Consider the following 21,121-nt stretch of genomic DNA (forward strand, 5'->3'; position numbering starts at 1 on the left):
ATCACACACATTCAGAGAAGCTTTTTTTAATCTTGCTGTCAGAGTTGTTCAGGATCTTGTTTCCCTTTGTCATATTGTTGTCATATTGTTTCACAAAGACTAGGAACAAGAAATCAAGGATGCAAACTAAACTAGAGGATATTAGACAGTGAAAATGGCATAAGTGGATTAAAAATAAGGGCAAACTGAATGAAATGCACATTCTGAGAAATGGAGGAAGCACAGCATGGACAGTGTGCAGTTGTTGCTGTTGTTTCCTCTCTGCAGCCAGCAGAGGAATGTACTATGGAGTGTTTCCACTGAGTAGCTATTCCCATGTCAGTGAGGTTGTGTGAGTAAGAAGGAAGTAGTAAAGTAATGCCAGAGCATCAAATGGCTGTCTTATGGGTGAGAAATGAGGTCTTAAAGAACTAAAACTCAGTAACACCAAGGCAAACCAAACCAAAACTCTCCCCCTCACCTCTGCTACCCAAAAAAGAAAGGTCAAGAAAATTGTAGATTGCTCATCTTAACTTCATTATGTAGAAAAAGTCAAGGAAAAGTTAAAACTCAAGATATAAACACTTCAAGAATCAGATTGTAATAAACTGGCCAGTAAGGATTTATTGAGAACAAATTGTGCCCAATAAATTTAATCTCTTCTCTTTTTTTTGACAGCATAGCTGTTCTAATTAAGGGAAGTGGTAGATTTTTGACACATTAAACTTTTATCAGGAAGCTGAGGAACAGTGGCTTAAATTAAATCACTCTTAAATTGGTACTCAGTTGCTTGAAAAATCTCACAGTGGCTATCAGAGTGAAAATTATCTGTCTGTGTCTCCTTTACTGCCCGTTGTAGTGCATTGATACACACTGCTAATATACTGTGAGCCTTCTCTCCAAGCAGAAGAGTTCCAGCTTTCCTGGTCTCTTCTGTGTGTCAAATGCTCTGCTCCCTAAATGGTCTTTGTGGCCTCAGGCACCTCTGGAAACACAATGGACTACAAAATGAATGAAAGTCAGCAGTTTGAAATACTAAAACTCATACCAGGCTTGTCAGATTCCTGGGCATGCTGTATGTGAGACCCCTGAGGTGTCACTGTGCTGTGCCCTGGGGAGGCTGCAGGTCCTTGGGCACAGTGGTGTGAGAAAGTGAGCAGTGAGAGGGAATTGAATTGGACCTACAAGGGATTGGGTTTGCTTGGTTTAGAGAGGGGAAGATAGAATGGGTGCAAACCCTTACAGTTTTGTAAAGGGTGTGCATTAGGTGACAGGGATAAACTCTTCTCTTCATGTGATGGACTGAAGATAAGACAGTTTAACTTTCTGGAGCAATGCTGTGAGCTGGATTTTGAGAGAAGGCTCTTTGTGAGGCTTTACAGGCACCAAATCAGGCATGTGAAAGGAGACCTGGCAGCTGTAGAGCTGCCTCAGGTAGTGGCTGTGAAAGAAGCAGGAGAGGGATCTCTCTGGATGAGCTTTTCCTGCCCCAGGGCAGCAGCCATGGTGAGCAGCCTCCTGCCAGTCCAGTGTCCCTTTGCAGTGATCTCACAGGGGTGGCATGTGCCAGTGGAGGCTTGTATGACTTGGTAGTTTTAAAGTTTTAAAGCCAACATTTTCCACTTTCCTTGGATCTGTGATTGTACTTCGTGTTCATGGTGTGCCTTATAAGTTTTCCTTCTACTCTACTACATTGTAATTTTGCTGCTGCCACTTTGCTCTTATTCTGAGCTGGAAAAATCATCCTCATAGTGGGCTTACTGTCACACTGCTTTCCTCTTTCAGACATACTTGATGAAGTCCACTATTTAAAGCTTTTTACATGGTCTGTATCCTTTAAGGAGTTCCCTTGAGATCCCTTTTTCCTTTTCTAGCAGTTTTAGAAGTGTGAATACAGTACCCAGAGAAGGACAAATGACATATGCAGTGGTTAAGCCAGCTCTCAGTTTGCTCTTACCACTTACACAGCCAAGGATTGTGTTTGCTTTAGCTGTAGACAGATAGATAAATCTTGTTCTTGTCTTTCCTGCTTCATTCTGCACCATGGATTTTGTGAACTGTGTTTTTAGATGGATTGGTCTTGCATCAACTCAGGTTAAGTGGAGAGTTAGCCTCTGTTGGTTGCAATGGTTTTCCTATCAGGAAGTTATCACCTCTGATTTCTAGAGCCATAAAGATGGGTTACTAGTAGCAGCCTGAGACCACCAGAACATGATCTCAGAAACAAAATCTTCCATTATCACAGTTTGTTTCTTTGTTTTTTATTCTTTTTGCAGTTAAGATGTTTATTTTCTTATTTATTTATTTTCTTACTTGATTTGGTATTCTGTTAAATAGATGTTTTTTATGCATTTCTTAGGCTGTTGATTTATCATCCTTCCAGCTGCTGTCCTGCTGAACTGCTGGTAATTTTAAAGGAAGTAATGTTGCAGAGTGCTCATGGTTTCAAAATATAAATGAAACACAGAACATATTTCTAACCAAGGCAGCTAAATCACTAACTTGGGATGACAGCCATGTCTGAAAGACAACTCTTTTTTTGCTTGACAGGCAATACCACTGCAGTTAAGCAGTCGCGGTACAGGATTATCCTTCAGGATTCTGCCAACGGGGGACAGGCATGTCCAGACACCTTGTATGAGGAGAGAGAATGTGAAGATGTTCCCATCTGTCCAGTGTATAGGTAAAACCTTTTAGCTTGGGATAAGTCTCTAGTGAGTGTCCACTTCTCTAGAAATCACTCGTCTTCTGCACAGTTTTCACCAGAAAATAACATTATTTTGGAAAATGCAGAGTTTAAAATAAATAATGTACCTTTCAAAATGTGTAAAAGTATAATTCAAACTGGAGATTTCAGTAGATCTGGCATCATCAGAACAAGCACCAATAGACACAGCTCGTAGAAATAGTAACCTCAGGGTCTGATGTGTGTAAGGAAGCTGTTACTGGGAACTTCCCCCTCATTGTATCTAAAAATCCATGTAAGCTATTTTGGGACCACAAGCCCTAGAGTGCCTTAATCATAATTGCATGCTTATTGGAGAAACTCTTGTGTTTTCCCCTGGTACTCTCACTCCAGTGAATAGTGAGCACTTAGAAAGTTCTGATTAGACAAATAATACAGTAGAGCAGTTACTCACTGCTCTTCATTAAGATTCTGTGGCCCATCTGTTGTGCAATATTAGTAAACAGAAAAGCATGATATCTTTGCATATGAATCCCCAGCCTGCACATCCCAAAGGAGATGGTCCTGGAGCAGGGTGTGGAGCTGAAGGCAGTGCCAGGGAGGGGACACCACGCTCTGCTCTGCCTGGTGCCATGGAAAGCTGCTTCCCCTGGCTGGCACATCTGGGAGCCTGGAAAGCAGACTGGAAAGCACTCAGTTGTATGAGTGCAGGAGGTGACAAAGCCCACTGGAGCTGTTCCCTATGTATCTTACCTGACTTTGAAACATGCCCTGCAAAATGAGAAGGCTGGCATCTGAATTGCAGTTTCCAGTTGTCAGGTGCTTGCGTCAGGAGTAATTAGAGCTTTGTGTCTCCAAAGTCCCCACAGTGTAGTATGGTTGGTAACTGCAGTTTGTGCTCAGGTTTGTTCCCTGTTGGTAACTGGGTTTTGTGCTCAGGTTTGTTCCCTGTTGGTAACTGGGGTTTGTGCTCAGGTTTGTTCCCTCTTGGTAACTGGAGTTTGTGCTCAGGTTTGTTCCCTATTTTGCAGTTTCAAGCCCTTCACTGCTGTCTGTTGCCTCTGCAGGTGGAAGAGCCACCGCTGGAGCCCCTGTGTGCTGGTGCCAGAGTCGGTGAGGCAGAGCCTGCCAGGGCAGAGCGAGGCGTGTGGGCACGGGCTGCAGGCCAGGGGTAAGATTCCTCCATCCACCCCCAGTGTTTAATGTGTTGGAAATGCCTTTAAAGTAGACAATTTGTAAACTAACTGAAGTTCTTTATGAAATAAAGTGTTTTGGGTGCTGCTTCCATTGTACAGTTCTGCTGTGCTGGGCAATAAAGTACCACTAACACAACAGCTTGGAGATCTGTGCTTGGTGTTCGAGCATCTTAACCTGCTCTTGTGCCTAAAGCTGAAGCTTGTGAGATTTAAATGAATTATCTATAGGCTTTTATGAAGGAATCCATTCTTGGTGCTAAAAATGGAAAGGATAATTTCCTCATGATTTTGAAATTTACTAATGATTTGCCTGAGGCCTGATTTTCATTAAGGCTTTTGAAGAAGTTGAGCATGGGTGAAGGCTTTGGGCTCCCGCCCTTGACGTAATGAAGCACTTACAAATTAGTGGTCCCATTGTCTGAACAGAAGTGTTGAGAAGAATGTTCAGAGCGTGCATCAGTCTGTAGTGGTGCCTGCAGATGGCTGGAGATGTGGCTGTTATCAGTCTCCTGGGAAATACAATTAAACCTTTAACAAAAGGTTATTTTTATTGAAAAAAAATTGCTATACAGGTATGCTAACTGAGGAAACTTGACATTATAATTTACTCCTTCACAAAGGTAGAAACTATTCTTTAAAGATGAAATGAATTTCTTATATAATCTGGAAACAAAGGAAAAGAAAGAAAAGCCCTGACAGTATGTGGGATGTATCTGAAAGAAGAAATGTGTTTTAAACTGAAACTCAAAGGAGTAAATATCTTAAACTAGGTTTTGACCACCAACCTTTTCACAAGGTTTTCAAATCTGTAAATTGTATTGTTCAGTCTGTGTGAAGGGATGGTAATCTTTGTGTTCTAGTAGGTGCATGAACTTTGTGTTAATCTTACTCTGACAGAATTGGAAGTGTAATAGAAGAGCATCACACTTACTTTTACTCTGTGGAGAGCCCTCCAATAATTACTTAGGCTGTGTGCTGTTCTAGGGTGTTCTAGGGTGAAAAACCTACCTTGGTGAGTTTAAGCGAAAATCGTTTCAATGCCAATTTTTGTAATTAACTGTGGCTTTTGTAACAGCTTCGGTTTTCATAATTACATGCAGTGATAGAACCACTCTGCTAGGTATTATTAAAGATGAGTGGGGTCTTAGGAAAATGAGATCTCAGATGAAACCCATGGAAGAAGATTTTTAAAGATATTTTGTGTGAACAAGAGGAGTGATCTCCACAGAGAAGGCAGTTGAGACCCAGCTGCTGACTCTGACCGTACTGCGTCTGGAAAAGAAGCTGCTGGGTTTTCAGCAATTCTGTATCTTTTCTCTAGAAGTGTTTATTAAGGGAAATGGTCATAAACATTTTGTTAATACCTCTCCTTGCTGCTACTTGAACTCCTCAGGAGTGTGCAGAGATGCTCTGTGCTGTCAGGGAGCAGCCCTTTAGGCAGGGGAGGTGTTTGCTTACGTGCCTTGCAGGGGCTCTTCAGCTTGTAAACCTCAGCACTGAAGGACTTCTGATCCTGTCATTCTTCACTGGAAGGGGGTTTTGGAGACATGCTTTTGAATTACCATGTGAGGTGAGGCTAGGGGTTTGGGCTTGTTCAGCCTGGAAGAGTGTCTAGTGTATGGAGTTCACAGAGGAGACTTCCCAGAGGTGCACAGTGAATTACCAGAAGATGGGCTGAAGTCAGAGAAACTACCAGGTTGCCCAGAGAGACTGTTTGGAGATACTGAGCACTCAACAAAAAAAGGTCTTGAGCAGCCTTTCCTAACTGTGAGGTCAATCCTAGTTAGAGCAGGCATTGAATCCTCAGAGGTCCCTTCTGTCCTAAATTACCTTGTATGATACTGAGAGTCTGTGGGTGTTTTCAGGGGAGTCTGTGCCATCACTAGAAGAATCCCAGGTGTAAGAGATAGATGCTGCCTTCCTGCAATATTCAGGAATCCTGTGAATGAGCTTGCATTCGAGGTATCACCACCACTCCACACAGTAATTGCATTACATAATGTACAGCATCCTTAACCAGTAAGTGCTTCTTCTCCAAAGAGTATTCATATGAATTTTCTCAGTTCCTTTTGTACCATGTGACAGCACTTACTCTTTTACCTCTGAAGATAATCAGTCTCTCTGTCCCTTGGAGCATCCATTTTTCAGATTTTTTTTTTCTGTCCATACCCTGACTGTAATATGGAAAAGAGGATTTTAGTTTTCTGTGACTGTTGTATTTAGCCAATTATATAAGAACACTGAATTCATATAAATTATTTCTAAAGAAAAACAGTTTTATGTGTACCTATTTAGGACAATGACTGTACTGAGGGAAAATGAGGTCTGAAATTACTTTCAAGCTCCATTCTTCCTCATGGCTAGATTCTGAGATAGAGATCCTGTTCCATGAGCATTTTCACTGAAATTGCATGTAAACTTACTGCATAATATGCAGAAGATATCAGAGTTTGTCTCTGAATAATAAGCAGAATAGCCAAGGAGATGACAGCTGTCTGAAACTGCAGTTTTTATGGTTTTATCTTGGAAGATATTACACTAATTACAATAGCCTTTCATTTTTTGCATCAGCTTCAGTCGACTAACTTATTCAGCAATCAGTGTATAGGAAAGAGAAGGGTAGCCTTAAGAGCTAATACATACAGTTTTTATGTAAACTTAATTGAGGCATGATTGGTAAAAAGCTCCAAAGACAGGGCACTCAGGTAAAACAGGGTGAGGATTTTGCTTGGCAGTTACATAAGACAACATTACTAACAATAAATGAGGAGCTTTGCAAATTCTGTGTTGCTGTACAGCTGTCATTTGCTTCCACCAGAGACTAATTTACTAGGAGGTGTCAAAACTGTGAGAAAAGGTCCTACACAGGGGTGGGGGCAATCCAAGTACAAATACAGGCTGGGTGGAGCATGGATTGAGAGCAGCCCTGGGAAGTAGGAATTGGGAGTGTTGGTTGATGAGAAGCTGAGCGTGAGCTGGCAATGTGCATTTGAAGCCCAGATACCCAAGTTGTCCTGGGCTCATCCAAAGCAGTTGGGCAGCAGATGAGGGAGGGGATTCTGCCCCACTCTGAGACCCCACCTGGAGCTCTGCATCCAGCTCTGGGGTCCTTAACATAAGAAGGATGTGGACATGTTGGAGCAGGTCCAGAGGAAATTACAGAGATGCTGAGAAGACTCAAGAACCTCTGCTGTGAAGGCAGGCTGAGAGCTGGGGTTGTTCAGCCTGGAGAAGAGAAGGTGTCCCTGCCCATGGCAGGGGTGGAATGAGATGAGCTGGGTGGTTTCCAGGTCAGACCATTCCATGGCTTCATGAGAATCACTGCTTCTTCAGGTGCTGTTTGGTGCCTTCCTGGTCTCAGGTGTTTGTGATGGAGGGTCCTTCAGGAATGACCTCTCCTTTCAGTGCTGGTATGAAGAGCCACCTGGGACATACACAATTTTTGGGAAAAAATGTGTTGCTCATAACAAGGGATTGTTAAGGTTTAATTAGTGGATGGAAAGCCTGTTTTAAGCAAGTGTCTTTGAAGGTTGCTTCAAACACCATTGGTAGTGTAAATGCATTAAAGACCAGACGGATCTAATGAGACTCTGCTTTGAAAACTGATCCTGGAAATGCACTGACAACATGATTATGAAAAAACATGTTACTTTCCAAAAGCAAGGAGAAGCTGCAGCAATGGAAAATGCCATGTCTTATTTCTCCTGCTCCTGCCACTTTGCTTTGATTCATTTGGAGTATTTGACCATATTTTCCCTTGTTAATGAGACATTAAGTCCTTCTCAGAGCTCTAGCTCCCCATCTCAAGAATACAAAAATGCTGTGACACAGAGCAGGAAATATTTTTAGAGATAGTTTATTGATTTGTGTACAGGAAAACAACAATGCAGACTCACCAATGCAGTAATAAGAAGCTTTTTTTTTTTTTTTTTTTAATCCTTTGCTTTGGAGAACAGAAAAGTTCCTCTGTCTCACCAGAGGTCAGAGGGTGGATCAATCCTGGACAGCCCTCATTGAGCATCTCTGGAGTGTAATTCTTTTGGTTGCTCTATTGTCAGACCACACAGGATGTATTTCCTATCCTGCTTTAGCTGGGGTGTAAATTCACACCACAAGGACTTTGCTAAGATGGTTAGTGTTAAATATAATGTGTTACAGTTGAGAAGCTGATGTATGGATTGACAGTGAAAACGGGATGCAGGCAGCACCAGACTCGGGCAGTTGGAGATTCCTGTCTCCTTCATTGCTGGTTTCTGGCTCTTGCTCTGGAGCTTTGCAGACATTGCAGACAGGACTGGTTTTAGACTGATTCAGACCAAGAGCTTATCATCATAAGCAAAAATTGGTAACAGTCTGCTATCTAAGTTTCCTGATTGTGTCTAAATGCAGTGGTAGTTCCAGTGAAATCTTTTATAAAACACAGGCAGTACTGTGATCACAAATCTAATAGTGACCAAGTTAGTGCATCATATTAAGCAAGATGAAAGAATGAATTTAGATAGAGCCTGCAGAGATTGCATCTGCACAAATGTTTCAAGCAGGCATCCTTTAGCTGTATTATCTCAGTTATTATCCATCAGTAACTCAGTAATGGCCATACACTGTTGTTGTTTCTCCTGCAATTATTTGATGGTAACCTCTTCATAATGAGATGTGCCATCAAAAAAGCGTCAGTGTTACCATTTTTTCTTCTTTTGCTCATAAGGTAAGTCACCCAACAGTTCTTATTTTCTGTTTTGTAGACAGTTAATATAACTGCTGATTAGCTAAATGAACACATCATTGTGATTTGAGTTGCAGAATGCTTTTGCACAGAATTACCAATTTCAGGAGGTACATATTAGAATCTTGTGACAATTTACAGGCTGAAGGCAATGTGATAACCTGGAGTTTACAAGGAATGCAATTATGATGGTAAACGTGGCAGAGACTCAACTGCTCACTGTTGCTGTTTTTTGAGCAGGGCTCTTGTGTCAATCTGTCCAGCTGACAGCAGCTTACCTGTCATCAGCAGCTCCCTCCAGTATTAGGGAGGAGGTAGGACAGGTAGGACAATGGCATCTTGAGCCTTATTCTGAGTGATGCTGGGTGTTCATTTGTTGGTCAGTGTTTTTCCTGGTGGTTCTAGTCTAGGGTGTAACAGGTGATTGATTACAGGGACACAAACAGAACACAGCAAACTGAACTTGAGTGGTCCCAGACAGAGTACAGATCTGGGAGACACCTGCCTGGCAGCTGTTGGCATTAGGAGCAAATAATTGAGGGGAAAATGATTACCAGGCAAGGACAGGAGCTTGTGATACCTTTGAAAAGAATGCAAAGCAGAGTTTGTCTAGGATGGCACTGGGGTTCAGAAAGGAGATTGCTTTTCCAGAATGAAGAGCCTTGGTCTGTTTATCAGCCATGTCTGTCCAAGGCTTCATCAGCACTTTACAGATATAATTACTCTACATCATATTGCAAATTCACAGAGATGCATTGTGTTTTTCTCTTGTTGCTGATAATGGATGTTTTAGTTTAAAACACATGGAGAGTACTAAGGTACTAAGAGACGACCAAACTGGAATTGTTTCACTATTACTGTTTTTGATAATCTGGTTTCTTTCCTTGACAAGGCAGTGGGCTGGAGGTCAGGCAATAAGGTAAGTGAAAAGCAGCACAGATAAAATTCTCTTAACTTCAGGAAGACATGGAGTCCAGTCCCACGTGACACCCTCCCGAGTCCAGCATGAAAGTATGACCTAGAGAAATGCAGGGCAAGGTGGTTGTGCAACTTGTTGAAAAAACCCATTCCAAGCTCAGATATCAGCTATTTGCAGTCAGCCAGGAAGGCTGTTTCAGATGGCTTCTGATCAGATCCTGACAGCTTCCCACGGGGCACACACACCCTGGACTGTCATCAGTGCTGTCACTAACAGTGTGGATGATGAACTAGAGAGCACATCTGTAACACATCTGGGTAACTGCAAATCATGAGTACTTTGAAGAGCTGACCAGAAATACATGTTGGATAAATTTGAGCATGCTCTGAAATCAGAAAAGTGAAATTTTCATTAAAGAGAAAAAAAGTCAAATGCAGCACTTGCACTGTAGAAAGGTGGGCAGCAGTATTGTAGAGGAACTTCTGGGATTCAGACTTACATCAGTGGCATTATCCTGCTGTGAAAAAGCACCCATCATAAAGTTATGTTTTACTTACATTTTCCTTCTCATCTCCAAGTTTCTGAAATTTATTCTTCTGTTTCATAAAACAGAATATATTTAACAGGCAATCCTCCCTTTTATTTTTATTCCATAACAACTTCTGCCACTATAAGTAATGACAAACAACTGAGGTCAGATAAAAACACCAGAACTTTTTCCTGTGTAATTCCAATTCCTGGTTTGCCAATAGATTCAGAATTGATTAGGAACTTCTTTTTCAAAATACTCAAATTTCATTAACAGAAAGAAAGTATTTAAGAGTCTACCTCTGGTGAATAGCACTGAACAAATTAAAATCTCTTGAGCTTAATGAAAATTTACCCTTGGTTTTGCATTTAAATCTAATCTTCATTCTTGGTGAACTGTGTATATCTGCACACAGGAGATGGAGAGAATGATCACTGCAGTATGGATGTGGGATTATACTAGTCCAGATTGTTTGTGGCAGATTTCTATCAGTTTACTTACAAGCTTTGATTTGTTTTTAACTGTAGATTTGATAATAGATTTGCTTCATGCAGAAGTCTGTGAGAGTGTTTCACAAAGGAGGGAAACAAGGAAAAACTGAGGAGGAGACAAAAATGCCATACCAATATAATGCATGCACATATGTATGTATTCTTAGCCTTCCCTGCACCAGTGGAATGAAGAAGATATCCTCTCCCAGAGAGATTTTCCATGGGATTAATTTCAGTTTTGTAGCATTAGAATTGACTGGGAGCAGGAGGGGATGGGAGGGTACAGATGAGGCTATATGAGGTATAGTGGATCAATCTCTCTGAGCACTTCAGCTGTCTTTGATATTCCTGTAGTTTAATTTATGAGAAATAAAATCACCTGTTTTCTCAGAAATCATCCTGAGCCAATTTCTTAAAACCTGGTGCTGTAGCAGAGGTGTCTATGCAAATGTGCACACCTGGAATCTGCAGCTGGGCACTGCACTGAGGCATGGAAATTTGTCCTCATATTGTATTACATCCCACTGATCTTCCAGGTAATGTGTTCCCCTAGACCAATTTTTCTTCCTTGGGTGTGAGTTGATAGGACAAGGGGAAGAAAGATTGATACTGGTTTGCCAGTGACAGGTTGTTCACAGAAGAGTGATGGTGGACTGCCCTCCTGTTTTTAATGGGGGATGTCAGCAGGCATCAGGAGGACACTTAAAACTATATTTCAGCCTGGGTCTGCCCAGCTTCCACCTCAGGTAGAGCTGCTCTAGGAGTATTTCATAGGCAGGAGGAGAATTGGCATGACATTCCTTTATAGACGTGAACTAATAGCAGGAGAGACTCCAAGTCATTTCTGTCACTGTAGCCTTATGCCAGCAACATAAAAATGGAGGAGACTCTTAAAGAATTTGTCCTGACAGCAATCTACAGTGCAGCATTTTATCCAAAGGCAACTCAATGATCTGTAGACTTTCTGTAAAATAAAGATGATGAAGACTGCATCAGATAAATTACATGTATTTGATTTCCTTCAAAACCAGGACAGTATATTCCATTCTGTAGAAGGCAATAAGCAGGCTCTATAGCTTAACTATATAGTTTTCCTGATAAGCAAAACAAATATCAACCTCTTAGTATCACACAGAGCATTTGTTTTCTGGGGGAAAGGAATAAAAAGCCTAAATCAAGTAGCACAGTCTTTTGAAGCCAGAAGGCACGGACCCTGAAAATGCATGCTAAGGGCATGTACCAATAGAGGGATTGTTAAAAGATCAAAATAATGAGAGGTAAAGCAGAGGGACATCAAAGCTTGCCAGGCTATGCATTTCTGCCTTGATTAGGAGGAAGGAGGGAAGAAGGGGGGAAAAAGGGTTTTAGATCAATATGAAGTGGCCCAGTCACCTCAGACAGCACCATCCAATGTGTACAATTTACAAGAATTGCTGGAGCATCTCAGTCATAAAAGTCCCAGAGGATCTGACAGTGCTCACACCATATTTAACAGGCACAGAGGGAGAGAGTCGAGATCATCTTATCTGAAGGAAACTCCTTTTTTAAATGTAAGGGTAGATAGATTTTCATTTTGTCTTTCATCCCTCTGATTAAGTTCAGTTCTCTTTGGTCCTCCCAAGATTTCTTTTATCTAGTGTGGAGTCTGTATGATCTAAGCAACTATCGTTGCCGAAAGTCGTTTTTGGGGTCCCTTTTAAAATGATGGATTGTCATTAAACAGAGTATAGTAGATGAAAGAGGACCAAGGAGATCCAAACTGTGCTGAGACTTACTCAGGAGGATGAAAGGCATAATGAGAGATATAATGAAGAGCAATCTCTCCCTCAAACTGGAGACAGGCCCTTCCAATTATGACTTGTTTTTATCACTAGCTCCCAGTGGTTTAAAATCCTAGTTACGAGCAGTTGATTCAGACTTTGCACACAAATTTTGGGGAATTTGTATTCTGTGATCAGTAGGCCTGGATGGTGACACATGTCATGGTTTGTGCAGAGGATGTTACAGACTAGAACAGAAATCTCTTCTGGGGTCATGGGTGGGTTGGGAGCAGACCTGTTCACACAGTCTTGTGTGTTCTCCTGATCAGGAGACATTTCATCCTAAAACTCTGTTTTCTTCACTTAGAGCCTGAAACACAATTGTTTTTAATCCTTAATATTTTAAATGAGTTCATGTGACTATTGCTGGTTTCTGGACCCTGTGTGTGTCTGGCATACCTCAGTTCAATGGGGTAACCCTGCAGTGAGCAAACTATTCTAGTTTCTTGATGGTTTTCAATTTAATTGAATCATCCTTTGTTCTTGAGGCATTTGTGTCCTGGTTGGTCTCCTTGTTTGTTTGCTATTTTATATAACACTTTCAATCCCTCTTGTTCACCTCTCTGTGTGGAGGCCTGCTCATTCAGTACTGATTTAAATCTACTTTTGCTTTTATAAAATTTTAATTTCCTGAATGTCACAGCTGTGCTGTTTACAACTCCAAAGACAATTCATGCCAAAGCCACCGTGGTTTGTAGGGAAAGTGTTAAAAATTCATCTGAGATGAGCAGGCCAACATCCAGGTTCTCTTGAAAATGGCCTTAAGGAGAACTTTTCTTCAAATAGACATTTTAAATAGGAAAACTTGAAGCATGACCAAAAATAAGCAAGTTTATTAAAAGCTTTAATGCGAATTGTTGTCAGGAAAGCACTAGAGATGTTACTCTCACAGTCTTTAGCCAAGTAACCTCTTTTTTGGTCCATAATGGTCTCAGTCGAGTGGATTATCAGCTTGTGAGATGTTCCAGAGCCATTAATTGGAAGGATGAAGAAATTGTTTATTCTTACAGTATGGTAGAAGCAAAGGGGTTTAATTTGAGGAATAGACAGTACTGGGTTGAAATGCTGATCCTGCTTAAGTCAGTGAAACATTCAAGGACTCTGTCAATTGTTTGGACTTCCCTCTCTTACCTCCTGGGAAAAAACAAAACAACAAACACTAACAAGTAAACAATCTCCCCCCCCAAAAAAAACCCAAAACAAACCCTGAACAAAACTACAAACCAACAAACAGAAAAACAAATCAACAAACAAACCAAACTGATGGTGAAAGGAAGATGGAAGTGTTGAAAGGAATGCAGAATTTGATTTATAGCATTTATTGTTCATTGTCAGACTCTGAGGTTTCACCTGTTTGGGGAATTTCCTTCAGAGAAACGTGATAAAAGTTTCAGTTTGCATTTTCCCTTTTTTTGCATTACTTAGAAAACACTTCTTAATGGAATTTATTGAATAAAGTGGTTTTTTTTTTCAATAATTAAGAGCTAATACTCACCCTGAATATTAGCATCCTAAATAGCAGAGCTCATCAATATGGCTTACCGTAGATCTTCAAGCACAAGATTTTTTAAAGATGTGTCATGCCACAAAGGTGTAAAAGGAATCCTGATGTCATGTTTGTTGACTCTGAATTTGTATATTAATGTTACTCCAATTGCTTTATGTCTGCAGTAGAGGTTTTAGACATGAGTTTCCAATTTCAGAATAAATGAATAACCTTGAATCAAACTGTCTTTCAAAATTCCCAGCAGCTCTCTTTCAAACAGGTGCACTAAAGTGACAGAAGAGTAACTGGAAGTGACAGGGATGCTTATGAAGTGCTTGCACTTGTGAGAATGCAGCAGGTGCCTGTGAACTGGTCGATATTACATTTGCTTTGTGTGTCCAGTGGTGCTCTTTTCTGCTGGCACAGTTTCTAAATGTGTTCAGAAATATTAAAAATTCTGAGGGGTGTGTTTAGCACTTTCTAAACCGAGTCTGATGATTGCAATAGTGATACTTCCAAACATTTTTCCTGTTGGAAACAACACTTCTCCACTTCCCTTATCGCCATCAATTTGCTTCTGAAAAGACTCAGGAGAAGATTCCGTCTTCTTTATTTATAATAAATCAAGTGAAACTTCATCCAAAAAATTGGAATTCCCCTGGAATAAAATTACTACACAAGAAAAAGCCATCTCTATACCTCGATGGCAATAGATAGTAATGAAATATATGTCACCTTCTAACAAAGATTTTTCTAAAGTCAATTTTTTGCTGGCAGCTGCTGGTTTTTCCAGGTGCTTGCATCATTTTTTAAAGGATTGCTGATATTGGCTTTGTGAAATAAGGAAAGTTTTGAATAATATATTCAGGTATTTGATGGAGTTCTCCTGAAGCAGGGTATTTTGTAGTCTTAAATTTGGATCTTGGATGTGAAGCCTTGTAGCAAATGTTACTTTTCACTGCTTTTCTGATCAATTCAGGTCAGTACTATTGTTTCTTTTTGACAGTTCACTGAAGTTTCAACCCTGCAATCATATATCTGTTTTCTTTGATGTGCCCCAAGGTGATTGAAATTTCTCTGAGTTATCTCTTTCCTACTGTCTTTTAGATATCAACTTTCTGTATCTTTTATCCCATGTGTAGGCAGAGGAAGTGCCTGAACTCGAGGTATGCAGTATGAGAGGATCTTACCAACCTATTAAAATATAATATGCTTGTCCAAGGCCATCTACTTCAGCCTGTGTTCAGTTCAGGGTGAAGGAGATCAGCACATCCTCAGGGGCTGACCACGGGCCTTTGCTGCTGCTTTTATTTATATTTATTTATATTTCATTCATTCCTTGTGCTCCTGGAGGGCATCTTCATAATAGGCACTTAACAGCATTTGAGAAAATCAAGCGTCAATGGCCTGTAGACATTGATCTCTTGAGGGCGTTTCAGGGATTATCTCTCCTGTTGCATTTTAACATCCAGAACACAGGATGTGGTCACAGGCATTCCCTGTTCAGGGCACAGTGGAGAATTTGTGGGACAGATCAGAACTTCCCTGTGATGAGTTGCTTTGAGCACCAGGTGCTTTCTCAGTACCTTTTTGGAACGTTTACTTAGTGCTCTGTCCTGTGAGATTGGATGGGTTTCATGCAGCCACGTTGCTGATGTAATGCATGTGAGCAGACCTCCAAACAAACAGGGAAAAATTTGTGCTTTAAGATAAATGGGTATCTTCACTGCCTGGTTTCATGGAGTATAAATTTTTCTGTAATCTAAGCACATCTGCTCATAATAATGAACTTGTGTGGTGTGTGAAAAGAAGAGCTACATCAGCTGTATGGATTGTGAGATGCATTGCTTCCTCTCTGTTCATCACAATGATTAATTGTAGAGTTTATAGGAAAATGGCTGCTTTTTATTAATTTTTGGGTTTAGATTGTATATCTGGCCCCCTTTTTTAAGCTTATTTAAATGTTAATACTCTGCAAATCCCATGTAAAAGCATAAACTTTGTCATTTTAAATGTTTTGATGAGAAGCGGCAAAATGTGTCTGCTCAAATTGTCTTTTCTGAAGCCTTTCAGAGATGCTTGTCTTTCCTTGTTAGATGAATTTCACAGGTAACTGTAAATACAGAAGGCAACCATGAAAGAAATTTAGAAGGATTATGGAGTTTCATTTGACCCTAATTGCTGGTGTTTCCAAGGGGCAGACTTAATAATAATGAAACATATTAGCAGTTAGCAGTTGGTTCTGTGGTTTTGCAAGTATTACATTTTTGCTATGAATGAAATAATCACCTAATGTGTTTCCAGAAGTTAAATACACTTAGTTCTTGGGCTGCATTTGAATAAAATTTCATTATATGCTTTGGGGAATGTAAATGTTCAGGCTTGCAGTGGAATAAGTGATGGGTACACGAGTGCAGCTGTCAGATAGGTTGATGAGGGGAGCCCAGTGATCCTGTTGTGTTTCCTCCCAGCGCAGTCATCATCATTTCCCATTACTTGCAAACGAGTTAATGTGTTCTGTAGATGGAATTCAGCCACAGGTTTTTATTGGTGTTCAGTTTGCATAGACAGAATGGTAGAAGAAAAAGAAATGATGTGTGGAGAGTCTTTATTGAGCAGAACTTGAAACTTGGGTAAAGTTGCAAGAGTGAAGAGAATTTAGCTTATTTAAAAATCTTTCTAGGTTGCTCAAATCATATTGATTAAATGATAAACAAAGTGCTTTCTTGAAATCTCAGTAAACTGGCATAAACACCCTGATTGAATTATGCTGCAAACAGAACAATATAAGGGAAAATATCTTTATCAGTTACAGTTATGTCTTGGTTTTTTTTTAGGATTTCTTATTAAAAATTTCATCTCAGGGTTTTCTCAGAAGATAAACTAGACTCAACGAAGAAGCTAATGCAAAAATAAGCTATTGCAGTGGCATCAATGAACAGATACAATAAGCAAATAAGCAATTTGCAGATAGAGAGTCAACATCCCATGAAATGTTTATAAAGGTAATATTTAAGATCTCATAAAATCAAATTGTGTTCAGATACAATAACAAAAGTCAGTAATAAAACAGTGGTGAATAGTCAGAGATTATCATAAAGCAAAAGGCTCTATTCCATTTCAGAGGTTTTCTTTAGTGCTAAGCATTCTATGTGTTTTTATGTCAGCTCCACCCAATCTTTGCTTACCCAGTTACTCCTGGTTAGAGTGTGCACATCTGAATCGAAGTGCTGGAGGCATGTGCCTTTTGATGCAATGTAATTTAATTACTAAGGAAGTCATTTAGGATTCACGGTGCTGAGCAATTTTAGGATTTTTTTGTCCTCAAGGAAACAAATTGTTCTAAAATAAGGCCATTGTTCTTTTTATTTCACTGTGTCCATAGACCTAGTACAGAAAGAAGGTTGATGTATTTATTTTCTTTCCTTTTTTTGGTATAGCTGTCCCTGTTGGATGATTATTTGTTTTTGTGCAAATCAAAAATAAGCTGATGTTCACCTCTGTTCACACATGAAGATCAGTTTCTCTAAATGTGCTAGAGCAGGATCCATTAGAACAGACACTTTTGAAGTAGCTGGTTAATCCCTGATAGCCCTTTCCATGTCAGATCACTCCCAGGAACACACTGTCCTGTGATGGGTGAGAGCCTGGGCCAGGTTTTGGGGGGTGTTGGCAGTGTGGAAGGTGTCTGTTTTTTGCCAGGATATTTGCAGGAGGATCCTTTGTTACCTTTAATGCCCATTGCTAATTCTGATTTTGCATGCTTATGCTGCAGCCTTCTGCTACTCCACAGGAGCCTGACCTAATTTTCACCTTTGTTGTTGTTGTAGTTCCAAGGGCAGTGAATAGCTTTTGCCTGAGCTCAGCTGATCTCTTATATCAATAACATCCAGATTATCCCCACTGTGATTGTGCCCATTCCCTCATAGGAGAGCTTTCACTTTGGCTTTTGTCTTTTTTTCTCAACTGCACCTTTCTTCAGCTTTCCTTTCCCTGCCAGTCCAGCTCTCCAGCATGCCTTCCTTAGTTTTAATGCAAATATATTTATATGAATGTATTTATCTACCTGCCCATCCCACCTGGTTCCTGCTCATGGTTTATGCTCTATGCTGAGTGGAATTTACTCTGTCTCCATCCTGACATGCCAAATTTTACCAGTCATTCTCTATGAACTGTTTCAAAAATGGAAAAGATTTAAAATGTGTAGATGAAGTACATTTCACAGAAGTACTGTCCCCCATTATGTTACTATTCCACTCATGTGAATTCACCTGTTAAACATTGGCTACAACAGGATTTAAACCCAAAATACATGCTAATGGGATAATTGTAAACATTTTAAGTCTGTTTTCAAGTAAATATATTCATATTGTGACACCTCACTTGTCTAAGATGAACTGTGATTTGAAGATGAGGGAAGAACCATCACAATTTGGGAAGGGGATTTAGGTGTCTCCTCTGTATTTCACAGAGTGTAGGTACACTGGGCAGCCTGTGGGGGACAAAAATCAGGTCCCACTTTTTTATTTCCTCATGTAAGTTACAGTGAGAAGAGTTGTTTAATACTGGTAGAAGGTGACTGTTGTTCGCTGTTTATTCAGTGTTTTTGTAGGTGTAGCAGATTTTAGGTTGATAAAGAATAATTTGATTTTGGGAGGTGATTCTATATAATGTGTTTGAGGTTGTTGCTAAAGACTGACACTGTAGCTTTGATGGGAAGTGTATTAAACTGCATTTTAAACCTAAACAATAGAAAGGTAGATAAGCATTTCAAACATTAGAGAGTTAAACATTTCCTCACTTCTTCACCACCTTTGCTCATCCTTTTGCTTTGAGAGAACTACAAATTTTACATCTTTTAACTTAGATGTAACCCATGTCCTTACTTCCAGTGAACACTCATATCTTTTAGAATAATTTTATGTAACAGTGTGAAACAAACTGTTGTTATATTGGACAATGTAGGATACAAGAATCTGTTCAAAGCACCATATGAATCTCAGCAGTTTTTTGTGCATTTACTGTACTGGAAAACATGGGAATTTCATCAAGGCCTCTCATTACTTGATAGACACATCAATGTTGGTAGTTCATCTTTTGTTTTTCTTTTATTACAAAAATCTGCATTAAGTAATTTGAGTAGAGAAAAAAAAAAGAGATTACATCCTGTGTATATAGTTTATGCAAGTACACAATTCACTCCCAGGAGATAATGTAGTTTGGGGTGGGGTTATTTTAGACTTCACTGTATTTTTACAGTTGTGTGAGTACCTAGAACAATGAGTTAATAGTTAAAATGACCATGTAAACTAATTTTTTTTCCTTTATTGTTTTCAACAACTAGAGAAAGACTCTTTTTTCATCTTGATGTAATCAGTAACTATACCAAGAGTATTTCTCAATACCTTTTCTTTACATTTGTAGATGTTAAACATATACCTTCAATATGTGGTATTTAATTTAATTTAGGATTATTCTGTTACTTTGGAACCTTGCATGAAATGCTGTGAGGATGTCTTTGGTTCCCACACCTAATGCTTTATGAGACAAAAAAAAAATAATTCAAGCTCTGTAGTCACCATACTACGTAATGACTGAGTCATAATTTTTGAATTGACAGTCAACATATATTAAATCAGATCATCTATTTGAAACAGTTGTATTTCATAAGCTGTAGCTGACAGTTTATTATCTTATCTGTGAGAATTCTTTTCTTCCTTCATCTTGCCTCAAAACCAATACTCATACAATTGAACTTTTGGTGGAAGTCAAGGTCACAGCTTTGGAATAAAGTTATGTATGGGAATAGCCTGTCTTCATGCTGAAAAGGTGAGTAAATCACAAGTACTGATATGGTAATCTGCAGTGTGTTCTCTTGCATTTTATTGAAAAAAAATGTGATAAGAACTTTTCTTGACTTTTAAAAACTGGCCTTGGTGAAACTTTCTTTAGAAAGCATCTTAATAAACCTATTTTTAAGATGCCCCTAAAAAATGAATAAAAAAATCAAGAATGTCAGTAAATTATAAAGTGTGTAAATATATATTGATACCAGATCACACGACTTTTCTGGAATGACAGGAGTCAGAAGCTTCAGGGTGTGATGATACCAGATCACACGACTTTTCTGGAATGACAGGAGTCAGAAGCTTCAGGGTGTGATCCTCTCTGGGTGGAAAAAGTGTGCTTGGAGTTGAGTAAGGGGCTGCTGGATGCTCCCAGCCTGTCAGGCTACAGTTCCCATTCAGATTCTTTATTCTTCTTCTGTATTTCATCCTTTCCACTGCTGGGTTTTTCACTGAAATTTTGAGCTGTGGGCAAAATTATTTTCAAACTGGCTCTTGTTCAATTCCTTCTTACCCCATTTTTTTTTTAGTACATTTTAGTGAGATCTGCTGATGTGAGGTAAAGAGTCAGTAAAATAAAAATCAGAGTTGCCTGTGAGGATCCTCCTCTTTCTTATTTGTTGATTCAAACTTTCCAGCTTAATCAATTCCTCTTTTATTCCTTGTTGGCACCGACCCTATAGACCTGAATGGAGGCAGTGGTTTTCATTGCTTCTAGGATGTTGCTGCTAAATTGTTCATTAATTTGCAGTGAAGAACTCATATTATACACACACACAATCTCCATACTTCCCCATTAGTGCTGCCTTGATCTGTTGAAAAGTAGTGTTACATTCAAGGGGGTTTTTGGGGGGGCTGGTGGGGGAAGAAAAAATATCCTAAATTGCAAGATTTTATTTTTTTCTGAAATGAATTATGCATTATTCCGAGTAAGTGAAAACCATGGATGAAATATTGGCATTTAATAATGTAATGCCAGAACCTCCTGGCATAAAGTTCAGTAGCTAGACCAATATTTAAACTGTTGAGCAACGTTATTGCTCTACTAAACCTCATCACTTCGCATTTCTCTCTGCAAGATCTGCTGTTGCCTCAGGCTGTAAATGGAAGATGAGATTTTATTATAAGTCTCCTGGATTAGGTACACAGGAACACACTGGTTGACACTGGCTTTGATATATATGAGCAAAAGTTTATATAGTCATTTTTGCTGCGTTTCCATTCTAAAAGTTAATTAACTGATAAGATATAACCCTGGAGCGTGGGCCTTCAGACAGGACAAGACAAAGGTTTAGAGAGAAATTGAGACAAAGGTCTGATGCAATGAATGATGGAAGAAAGGCAAAATGTCAGTCCAAAGCTCAGAGAATGTCTCACTTCTGTGTGGCTGTACAATCTGAATTTATTTGCCTGTGCCGTGTCAAACTTGCTCATAGAAACAAATTA

General features: G+C 39.6%; 1 protein-coding gene across 1 annotated transcript in view; it reads left to right on the forward strand.

Annotated features, from left to right (window-relative positions):
• Positions 1 to 21,121, forward strand: part of THSD7B (thrombospondin type 1 domain containing 7B) — a 239,071-nt gene that overhangs the window by 174,230 nt on the left and 43,720 nt on the right. Inside the window, exons 12-13 of the mRNA XM_033065271.2 lie at positions 2,530 to 2,662; positions 3,733 to 3,862. Of these exons, the coding sequence (XP_032921162.1) occupies positions 2,530 to 2,662; positions 3,733 to 3,862 (263 nt within the window). The remainder of the gene's footprint in view (positions 1 to 2,529; positions 2,663 to 3,732; positions 3,863 to 21,121) is intronic.

The sequence above is a fragment of the Catharus ustulatus genome, chromosome 7 (genome assembly GCF_009819885.2).
Source record: "Catharus ustulatus isolate bCatUst1 chromosome 7, bCatUst1.pri.v2, whole genome shotgun sequence".
Classification (NCBI taxonomy): domain Eukaryota; kingdom Metazoa; phylum Chordata; class Aves; order Passeriformes; family Turdidae; genus Catharus; species Catharus ustulatus.